This window comes from Anoplopoma fimbria, chromosome 7, assembly GCF_027596085.1.
Source record: "Anoplopoma fimbria isolate UVic2021 breed Golden Eagle Sablefish chromosome 7, Afim_UVic_2022, whole genome shotgun sequence".
In the NCBI taxonomy this organism is placed as follows: domain Eukaryota; kingdom Metazoa; phylum Chordata; class Actinopteri; order Perciformes; family Anoplopomatidae; genus Anoplopoma; species Anoplopoma fimbria.
In genome coordinates, this window is record NC_072455.1 from 16,153,616 (window position 1) to 16,165,776 (window position 12,161).

Consider the following 12,161-nt stretch of genomic DNA (forward strand, 5'->3'; position numbering starts at 1 on the left):
GTTTTAATATACAAGTGTTGCTGATTCATGATTATTTGCAATGCTCTGAGCAACATTTTGATTAATATTGGCACACTATATCTCAAAAAGATATTGAAAAGTGTTGGTTGTTTTTGTACATGACAATGTAAAAAAGCAACATCAACAGCATGATTTGTGATTATAGTTAAACCATTTCTTTGCATGCTCTACAAACATGTACTTTACATTTCAAAAAGCTACACTCAGTGTAGCAGCAAAGATATTACAGATGCACAAACGTTTGGAGTCTTTGGAGATTATGTAGCCTAAATGCGTGTATAAGGTAGGGGGAATATTGTGGTTTTTTTCCAAAGAATACTTTTTCTTGTAGCTGGGCAGCTGTTAATCATCTATGAGATGGAGGCAGAGCAATGGGCAACCTATCTGCATTCAGTCTTCACTGGTCCAATCTCAGAGGCCGGGATCTACTGCTATGACATCGCTACAGTGTCCAGTCCGCAGGACGACTTCCTCAGGCTGGTCCAGTATACCTGCAAGCTCCTGATCCTTTCCAAGGGAATGCTGGAGGGTCTGTGCCCGAAGCGGCGCTTCTTCCTGTCCCAAGTGTTGCGTCCTGCAGCTCATGTGGTGGTGCTGCTGTGTGGGGTGGAGAGTCTGACCCCACTGCTGGAGCTGGTGCCCCTGAACGGTGACGAGTGCCTGCAGGTCTCCAGTGAACAAGATGCTCATGAGTACCTTACCACTGTGATTGACATTGTGGGAAAAGGTAGGGAAACCAAAAAGTTTGTTATTTAAATTTTTTTGTGAACCATGAAATATAATTGACCACCTGTTTTGTCTGGATTCTGACTTGGTATTGGCTGCACTACAACAAAAGAAGATACAAGTGAAAAATGTATTCTCTTTCACATTATTCCACCTATATCAAACTCTGCAGAAACAGTTTATTGTGAAATGGAATTATGTGTAGCATTTACTGCGGACCTCCTAGGATGAAATCAAAGATGCCTGGAGGTCGCTGACCTAATTTCAGAAACCAAATAGGTATGAAATCCAACCTCAGTCTTGTGCTAATATTTAATATATTTGAATCTAAGAAGTGGTATTGCAATACGAACACTGCCATTTCCAACATCATTTTTTACCCACTGAAACTTTAATAAAATGATCATTAGAATAATATGAATCAAAGAATAGTGAGCAAAAATATATTAATGCGTGACAGTAAAACAGATTGCAATTTAGTCACAGCGTACATCCCATTCTGCAAACCCAGAACACAATCACCCTCTTCAACATGCCCTTCCTTCAGGAAAAAATTCACATAGCCTCGCTGTTTCCCTGCCATAAATGTGAGGGGAAAAGAATGCTCATTATTTGTGTGAATGGCTGAGCAGCAGCTCGGAAACCTGTTTACTGACTTTTTTTTCTTCCTGTGAATTGTGTGTGCTGAAGATTGACATCCAATATTTTTTAGGCACCAGCCACAGAGATCTGTTTGTGACACTGTGTGTTATATACAATTACCCCAAGCCTCCTTGCCTGTTTTTCTACTTTATGATTTAGAAAATCATAAAGCAAACGAGGGGGCTTGTATTCAGACAGTTGTGAGTGCAGGACGAACATCTGATGCAAATAGCCAGTCTTTCCTCTTTGGCTACCGCTGACTAAACTCTTTGTGAGCCATGCAAATTCAAGTGCACTCTGCGTCACTTTATTGCACTTATATTGTGAAGCGCTATGGGCCAGGGTCCCACAAACAGTTATATTTTAACCCAGAAGTACTTTCCCCTATTCATGGGATGATGATGTTTGTTTGTTAGCACATGCAACAGACATGTGGGTGTTTGACAAGTTAAAGTGTAAACTGGTGAATAAAGGGCACTTCATGATTAGTTTCTCTGATCACAGCATGAAAAGCTAAATTAACAGAAATTTCATGGCAATGCATCTTTTAGTTTCCCAAATAGTTTAGACTGGACCAAAGTGGCAACTGGTACAGTACATGTTACACTACTATCTTTTTTTGGTGTGTTAGCAGCGTCAACCGTCAACCTCTTTACACATCAACTATCGGGATCAAAGCAAAAGCCGGAACAATGGCACTCAAGGGTCAAATCCAGCATTGTGGTCGTTCCCTCCAGAGTTCCATGCAGGGTGAGACAGTCAGTAGGAGCAGTTTTAATTTTTTTCATAAAGTGTCCTTTACATTTACTGCATTGCAGTTCACCTTTCTGTCTCTTTGGTAGAGCTCTACGGAAGTGTTCATTCTGTTGAAAAATGAGTCGCCTGGCAGCGACGCTGAGGTTGAGTTCACTGGTGAGAATCAGATGCTGAGAGTGAAACCTGCGTGCTGGAATGAGCGGATCCTGTGTGTCAATGCACCAGGTGAACAAAATAACAAGAAACAATGAGTGTGATTAAAATACTATTAAATATTAAGTCATTCTGTTAAGTCCGGCCTGTGTGCAGTATCTGTATGCTTTTTATTACAGATTTTCCAGCAGGAAATGTAGGAGTGACCGTGTATAGCAAAGGGGTGCCATTGGGCAAGGCACAGCTGCAGTACTACAGCAACATGGAGGAAATAACCTCCCTTCTCGCGAGGGCAACAGACCCTTTAGATTTCATGTGTCAGGTAAAGTTGTTAAAGGATGGTTTCAAATGTGGGCATTTACCAGGAAGGCTAACAAATACATGCTATGAGTTGCTGTATGGGAAATGTAGGAAAAATAAAATGTTCAAGCTTGACCCATGCCAGGGACAAGAAGTCAGGGCATCAGCTCTTCTTCAGTGTGTTTATCTGTTCCACTACTTCTTTATGGCAGTCCAATACTATTAGGAGAAGCCCTTTAATTGATGGTAGTAGGGTTTGTATTTTTTTTCTGTGTATGAAATCATAACCTGGAGACCATCCAACAGCAGTTGGCAACGTGGCAAAAAAAAGAAAAAGTGGCAACGCTGTAATAAAGATGTACATTAATATTTTTTATTAAATGTTACTTTCTGTAAAAAGAAAGTAAACAGAATACTACACTATTCAGTTGTTTGTACAAGCAGGGGGCATACCTCAAACTTTTAACCTCCACAACTTGCAAATATATTCAAATAACTCTATTAATCATTGGAAACCCATGTGAATGCTGTTCTATTCTCTCCCCCGTCAATAAAAGCGACTCTTCCCAGGCTCTATGAATGTGTTATGTTACTTAGTGACTCATCGTTATGTAACACAGTTATAGGAATTTAGTCAATCGCAGCCCCAAAGCACTGCTGATAATCGATCCACTTCAAGTCATTAGAAAGCCGCAGAAAAACAGAAGATTAATTTAATCTGCATATTTCTGCTGATGTGTGTGTGTGCGCACCACTGTTTCCCGTCTCCTCTCTGGAAATGAAGAGACTGCAGGTTTTCAGCCTTCTCACTGCCATGAACACTTGATTCAATTAGGTCTCTTTTGCTGAAGAGGCAAACTTGGGCAGTGCCAAAAGAAGAATTTGCCAAGAGAATTTGACACAAATGGCCTCTGATGCATTTGGTAATGTTCAACTTGGCATCTTTATTGTGCCTCTATAGCGTGTTTTTCAATATTAAATCCATTGTTTTAAATGCTGCTTTTGTCGGACTTTTAGTTAGTAATTTGCGTGTGCTGACTTGCCTTGCCTCAATAAATTGTTTCAATATGTGTCCAGCTTGTGAACAGTCTGTCTCTTTGGATTTCAGGCTCTTCAGGAGTCCTCGGTGGAGAAACTGGACCAGAAGTTGTCCTCCATGTTGTTGGCGGGCATGCCCAGTGGAGGATTTCAGGGACTGCAGTGTGAAAACACACCTGGAAGAGGTACAGCACTGTGGGATTGCTTACAAAGAGCTTTACATTAAATAACATCTGCTGCTCAGTATCAGTAAGAAAAAAACAACAACGAGGGAGAACTTTATTTAAATTGTATTTTGATGTTCAGGGATACAAAGATCTCAATCCATCTGCTGACAGCATAGTTTATCACAAATTAGTTAAGCTCTTTGTATTCTGTAAAATATTTGTTTGCAGTGATACATGATATATCCCCAAAACCCAGTAGTAAACAGTCCATAATTGTGTGGAAAACTTTTTCACAAAGAAAAAAAAAAAAAAAAAAAAAGGGGTACAGAGAAATGTTCCCCATGACAAACAGGTCAATAAGTGCCTCCAAGCTGTCTTCCTTCGACACTCCTAATTGTGTTAGAATACACACATTGGGCTTCAAGTTATGGATGTAAGTGGTGAGTGGGCATATCTTTGCTGTAGGGGAATACCATGTGTACAAATGCTATTTTTTAGGCCTAACTGGACTTGTAAGTGCTGTCAATTTTGAATTATTTTTTATTAATAATAAAAATTACAAACCTTATCAAAACTGGCACATATCCACATCAGAGCTACACCATGCAGACGCTCCATCACTCCTCCACTTTGCTGCCGAGTATGGATTCAAGGGTCTCTCCAGCCTACTCCTGCAGTGTCCAGGTGCTGAGCGAGCACTGTACACGGCCAATCGCCATGGACAGACGCCCACTGAGATCGCCAAGAGTCACGGCCATACAGAGCTTCACGTCTTATTGAAGGAAACACTGGTAACTACTTCCATATTAACTATTCGCAACTCTTTTATTCATTTTTTTCCCCCAGATGATTTTCACCTTGCGCCAGTTGTAAGGCATCCTTACAGCATGCTAGTAAATATTAAATTAGTTTTATTGACCCTACTTACAATGAAAACATTTCTCAAAATGCCAATATCTAATGACAGCTTCCCATGTTCAGTGCTTTGTGAGCTAATTAAATCCACCCGATGACATTATTTATCATCTAGTGCTGGTTGGATGTAATGTCACCTAAGTGGGATTCCATAGCTTTTAGTTACCTGCTGACAGCTGAGGATAAAAACACAAGCACCTTGGTTCTTGAGATCTGAAAGCCAGGGCTCAGGAACACTCTTACTAACACAAATACAGCATTAGGACTATGAGTGAGTGGTTATTAATAATAAACAGAATGGAGAGGATAGAAAGGTGGAAAGCAGGGAGAGAGACTTGTATGTCAGGGGCGACCAACCGGTGTCTTTACATCCAGCTCATGGCCCATTTAGTGGGTTTATGGTAACCCCCCTCTCCATCTCATCCTGAATATGTTTGGCCTATGAGGTTCCTAATGGAACACCCCCACAGATAATCGAAAGGCTGTGTTTGTTCATGCGTGCACAATGGCTCAGAGCGCAGGTCGTCTGCATACATTCAGACAATTAATGCGGCCACTAACGTTGAGATTTTCTTGCGTAATGGCTGCCATTTCCCCGTGTTAATATGAAGAGCCTATTCCTTTTCAAGCTCCCATTTCATTGTGTGGAGAGTAACATAAAAGCAGCAATCCAAATTTAATAGATCCTTTGCATGCATGCACATCTCTTTATTAGATAAATCTGAAGGACACTAGGAACATAATGTTTTTTTTCCAATGCTAATTTCATTAGGCGGTGAGGACATTATCATTAAAAGAAAGACATGATGTGCCCAGTGGTGTAACGTTAGCAAAGAAGGCAGGCTGAAAAGACAACACATCATTTCTGGTCTGCAAATACTACACACAGTGCAAGAAGCAAACTAACATTTTCACTTGTGCGAGATCCCTTTAATTGAAAAGAAATTATACAGTTCCTCAGATCCTGCCTGTATGTATTTGAAAAGAGATTAAACAGCTAGCCTGGAACTGTCCAAAGGTAAACACAGACAAAATCCACCAAGCATCACTTCTAATGCTCACTATTAAACTTAACATTTTACATCTCATTTGTTTAATCTGTACAAAACCTGAAATGTAAACGACTTGAGGTTGAGGTGTCATGGGAGCTTATGTGCCAGACTATTTCTTCACCATGCAGGTGCAGTAACTTCCTTGAGTCTGGTCATCATCGTGAGGTTGCCAGGCAATCAGGGTTGACTCCATGAAGTCACTGGTCCCGCCCAGGAAATAGTGGGGCACATAACAGTCATGTAAAACACATTTCTTGAAAAAACATGTTAATTAGTGAGCTGTATAAGTGCTGCAGGAAAGATTTTTGATATCTTTGGACTGAAACAGGACAGCTGTTTCCCCCTTTTTTTCCATTTATTTGCAAAGCTAAGCTAACTGGTTTGCTAATACGAAAGCAGCATTTAAATGAATTAGGAAGTCAATGTGGAGCTATTTTTGACAACTACTGTTGCGTAGTTTCATCTAAAGCACCGCGTTAGTTGCACGCAATATACGTATATACGTATATATATATATATATATATATACATATATATATATATATATATATATATATATATATATATATATATATATATATATATATATATATATATATATATATATATATATATATATATATATATATATATATATATATATATATATATATATATACATATATACATATATATATATATATATATATACATATATATATATACATATATATATATATATATATATATATATATATATATATATATATATATATATATATATATATATATATATATATATATATATATATATACATATATATATATATATATATATATATACATATACATATATATACATACATACATACATACATACATACATACATACATATATATACATACATATATATATATATATATATATATATAAGCTATTCTTATGTTTTGCAATCACAATCGTAATCCTCTAAGTAACTAGTAACTATATGTACCTGTCATAGAAAAAAAGGTACTGGATTTGAAATAACACTCCAAATATTTCAAGTTCAAGTAACTCAAAAATTGCACAAAATATTTCCTCTAAAAGCTTGTATCAGCAGTTGAATCAGCTACTTGTCATATGGTAACAGACATCAATATCTCAATCAAATCCCTGCTACCGTCTTCCCTTAATAATACTGACAACTTTTAACTTTCTCTGATGGCTTGAATCAACGTATAGAGCATCGCCCCTCGGGGGAAATTTAGACACTCCAACAGCTGTTGCAAATGTATTTATCCCCCTAGCAACGCTGCTAATTGAGAGTGACTGCAGATGGTGTGAGGTTTGATCAGATCGCTCTAGTGAGTCAAAGTGCTCGCTGTGAGTCTGCAGTGAGTCGGCTGAGCTGACAGGGGAGTGGTAGAGTCAAACAGAGGTCTCCCCACAGGGACTTCAACAAGCCTATAGATGTAACATAATAGACAGATAAGACATGCACAAGAAACTGACATTTGCGGTCTCCTTGGAGGGTAATTAAAATTCATCTTAACAGCAAAAACTACATGCATACTGTGCTTGTGTGGCGTGGAAGTATAAGAGAGGAAGTATGTGGCATGGGGTTTTGTTCGCGCTCTTTTTTGTTGTTGTTGCACGGCAGTTTCATTAACTCGTATGCAGTGTTTCCCCCACCTCCAATTAATCAAGCCACGATGCATCAGTGATTTGGGCGTCAGTGTAGCAGAACTCTGTCAATAAATCCAAGACTGATCGGTCCCCTGCTTCATGCACAGGCTGAATCACTCGTCAGGTCCACGAGTCTGCCCTGGCACGTCACTTCTTTGTTAATTAGCTGTGAACCGCCCCAGAGGGGAAGGCTGAATTATTCAGGGAGAGCATAACTAGAATATAAATATAGAAAATGCTATTATCTAGGATGTTTATGTACACAGACCGCAATCTGCCTGCTCATCGTAATTACTAACACAAACACACATTGTCCTTATTTAATATTTTAATACTGGGTCACTTGGCATTAAGATGGACTCTGCGCTCCTACCAAGATTCCACTGTTTGCTCTCACGCAGAGCAGGGTTGATAAACACAAATTTGCTTGCAACTGTATGGTCATCAAAAGAGCTATTTACATTCTGCAAGCCGTGTTTTTCTACTCAAATTAAGTGACTGCACACACTAATCCAGGGATTTGTTGAGTCCACAACCCCATTTTGCATGTTATGTTAGTTCGGTCAGTGACTGCACATTATTACAGGCAAACTTTGCAGATTTGTTTATCATTTGAATTATACAGTTGGCTACTTTCTAAAAAAGAAACAGTCTTCGTCCCTCAAGCTATATGTTGCACGTGTATGGCAGAACTAGGCTGCTAGAAAATAAACATTTATGCAACCACTTTGAGTCCGTCTTTAGCTATGCTAGCAGAGTTGCTTTGTGAATGGCAATGTCAGTCTACCTTTTATGTCCAGACTTAAAAAATCTAGTCAATGGATTGTCTCAAAAAATGATACAGACATTCATGGTTCCTAGATGATGAATCCTACTAAGTATGGTGATCCCCTGACTTTTCTTTTAGTGGAACCATGAGGTTGACAATGTTAGCATGCTAAATAAAAATTGGGTAACATCATACCTGCTAAACACCAGCAGGTTAGCATTACCATTGTGAGCATATTGACAGTAGCATTTTACTTAAAGCATCACTGTGTTTAAGTGCGGTCTCAAGGAGCTGCTAGAATGGCGGTAGTCTTGTTAGAATAGCCTACTATGATACATGGTTTCAAATAAATTCATAAAGATAACACTTTAAAAAGTAAACCTAGTCTGAAGTGTTTCTTTGCCTGCTGAGCTGACCACTTCTTAATTTACTAAGCCAAAAAATAAGATGTTGTCTGCACGTCACTGAAGGGATTGGTTAAGCGTTACACTCTACAATCTGCCATAAACCCAACACTCTTATCCTGAAAACCACTATGTCAAAAGACAACCAGCATGCTGCCACTGAGAGCCGAGCCTAGCCAGTTGTGAATTGGCCATTTCAGCTGCTGAAAACAGATTAACGCTCCTTATCTTACGCTGGATTCACTTGAGATTTGCTCTCTCTCTAACAAAATCATGCCTGCTGTTTTGTCTGAAGCACTGCTGCTTGAATTGCGGCAGTGAAAGTGAATTTGTCTGGAATGCCCATTGCTCCAGCAGTTTCAGACATCTGTAAAATGATTCAGCATTCGTGGTTAGTAAATAAATTCCTCTCCCTGTCTAGAAATTACCTCTGAAAATACCACATTGTGCTCACAGCATCAAACTATTATAATTCAATGTTCAAGCTGCGATGGTCATTAACCCATCCATTCTACCTGTTGGGCTTAATATGAACGTCCACTGTTCAGTAATGCATTCATGGCAACCAATCAGTAATTTGCAGTAGTACGAATTGTGTAATATTGTAATTGAGTCATGAGTGGCTGTGTTGCTTGGAAACTGCACACAGAGCTTGGGTTACATGGAGGACATCTTGATCAAAGTGAGCTGTATCTCATACTGTATGTTCTTATGTATATTACTGACCGATATTGTGATTGAATTCAGAATATATACATACATACATGTATGTATATACACATAAATATTCATATTGTATATAACTATTATGATAGTCTTCATTATCATAATCTGTTTTGAAGTAATGAGAGGAGGGGCGATATATTAATGAGTCTGCATGTGACATATGAAGGGGAGCCAAATCTGAATGGCTTGTAGAATCACATGTTTCTGATCAAGGCAGTCCACAAAAAGCTGAATGGGTTGTCTTGTTTCACAGTTTGTGGATTGGTAGACACTCCAGATACCCAAATGTATGTGCACCAGCACTGAAAAAGTAAATTTTTCACAATATGTCCCCATTATTACATTGTTATTATTCATAGGTGCAAACTCGTCACCTTTCGGCAAAATTCGCCGTTTTTGATCCAAAATAGGTCATTTGTGTGATTCGTGTAGATCTGCAATAAAGATTTTTTTTTGGGGGGGGGGTCCTCCAAGTAATCTGCGAACGCAAGCTGTCATGAATCTAATATTTTTTTCAAGCTTGTTTGTTTGGCCAACCCATGTCATCTTTTTTTTCCGAGTCTTCGGGTCTGTTCGAAATGGAAGGTGTATTACTGACGTCGATTACCGTAATAGACAGGTGTATTACAGGTGACGTAATAGACAGGTGTATTACAGGTGACGTAATAGACAGGTGTATTACAGGTGACGTAATAGACAGGTGTATTACAGGTGACGTTATAGACAGGTGTATTACAGGTGACGTAATAGACAGGTGTATTACAGGTGACGTAATAGACAGGTGTATTACAGGTGACGTTATAGACAGGTGTATTACAGGTGTATTACAGGTGACAGGTGACGTTATAGACAGGTGTATTACAGGTGACGTTATAGACAGGTGTATTACAGGTGACTTAATAGACAGGTGTATTACAGGTGACGTAATAGACAGGTGTATTACAGGTGACGTAATAGACACAGGTGTATTACAGGTGACGTACAGGTGTATTACAGGTGACAGACAGGTGTATTACAGGTGACGTAATAGACAGGTGTATTACAGGTGACGTAATAGACAGGTGTATTACAAGACATGTCTTTCGGGTGAAGGCATTTTCAAAAACCGTTGGTTTCGAGCGGCCTTTTTAAGATAGCATTGACGGTAACGTGTGACGTTGGTACGCTGCAAGAACGTTAGGCTCTCTAACGTAGGCCAACGTGCTAATGTTAGACAGTTGGCTGACAGACGCCTCGCAAATCACATCAACCATTATTGCTGGTTACAATAACGGTGTTATCGGATAGTACAGTGTCTATTTCTCGGTAACTTTTGAAAAATCTAAGCGGAAAACGCCGAAAAATGTACATTTACATAAAAGACACGGCCGTCAGCGGAGTTTGGTCCGGAGTTTAGCTGCTAATAAGTTACATATAACGTTAACATGCTGATATGAATTATATGGTGTGTCTGTAGAACATGAGTTGTTGTCAACATAAACAATTGATTGTTGTTTACTTTGCACATGAACATATTTGGGCCAAATAACCCACTGTGTATGTAGTGACGTGCGGTGAGGTTCGTGGCTGGTGAGGCACTGACTCTTTCAGAGTCAGATTTACAAATATATAAACCCAATAGAGTAGCTTAAAGCACCATTAAATTGGCAGCTTGCACATTGACAGCACCCTGAGGGTTTCTACCTTTTCCCATTATAATTTTATGAGTTAAATCGCAGAGACTATAACATCAGCTAGATAACTAGCTATCATTTATTTATTTATATTTCAAATGTTGATTCTGTGAGTTATCCATGTAAAATTCCATGTAAACAGAAGTAAAAAAAAAAAAAGAAAGAAGTTAACAAGTTAAAGGGGTTGTGAAAGTTGAAAACCATCCAAGCTGAATAGCCGCAGCTTATTTGTGTTTTACTGGAATAACATTGAAGCATATGAATATATATATATATATATATATATATATATATATATTTTAAATATATATTCCCCGGGGAGCATGCCCCGGACCCCCCTAGGGGGTTCGGATCCTTGTCACCTTTTTCATCCCTGATGAGTTTGCACCCCTGATTATAGTTAACTTGATTTAGAATACATACAGTGTAAACTGTTGTGATTAGTGCAAAAAGTGGTATGCACATTGTAAAATAGCATTTTTAAATTGGATTTCCTTAATGGTTCCTCTGTCAAAAAAAATCTCTAAGAAAGCAGCTTTTCACTGAGTCATTTCAAAATGAATGATGCAACTCTTCGGTTATTCACATCTCTATCAGAAGTTGAAATACAGCAGATAATTGATAGCCGTATCTCAATCTAATTACAGATGCAGTCTAAATATCAAGCCAAGGGTCTTGAATTATTCACTAAATGATATGTTTGGACTGAAAGGGGAAGATTGTCTGATTTCATAATTACCCTGATCATAGCCCCGTCTGTCCCTCAGCATGCCATTAGCAAATAGGCCGACTCTGCAACAGCTTTGCTGTCAGAGGAAAACTGCTCTGTTATCCAGCAGCAGGCAGGATAACTTACAGCACACCTCTCCCATTCCTGCGATGGCCCTGAAATTGCTTTTCCACAAGTGATGTCCGAGCAGATGCGCTGAGAAAGCTCAATTAATAGTCTTGACATTTGTCACATCTGACATGAAAACACTGCATATTAAAGCATGGCATGGAGGAAGATATCAGCCAATGGTGTGACCGAGCTTAATGGTTCTATTATTGTACATCGAGAGGAGGATACAGGTGCCAATGAGCTGGATTTAGTGAGCCAACCAAGGAGAGATTTACATTAAAAAAAAAATGAATACATAGCCAAAAATAATATCCACCCTTACATAGCAAA

General features: G+C 38.8%; 1 protein-coding gene across 1 annotated transcript in view; it reads left to right on the forward strand.

The window, feature by feature from the left end:
• Nucleotides 1-12,161, forward strand: part of LOC129093171 (B-cell scaffold protein with ankyrin repeats-like) — a 31,259-nt gene that overhangs the window by 80 nt on the left and 19,018 nt on the right. The window contains exons 2-7 of the mRNA XM_054601090.1: nucleotides 353-748; nucleotides 2,021-2,139; nucleotides 2,232-2,370; nucleotides 2,478-2,620; nucleotides 3,707-3,821; nucleotides 4,398-4,594. Of these exons, the coding sequence (XP_054457065.1) occupies nucleotides 353-748; nucleotides 2,021-2,139; nucleotides 2,232-2,370; nucleotides 2,478-2,620; nucleotides 3,707-3,821; nucleotides 4,398-4,594 (1,109 nt within the window). The remainder of the gene's footprint in view (nucleotides 1-352; nucleotides 749-2,020; nucleotides 2,140-2,231; nucleotides 2,371-2,477; nucleotides 2,621-3,706; nucleotides 3,822-4,397; nucleotides 4,595-12,161) is intronic.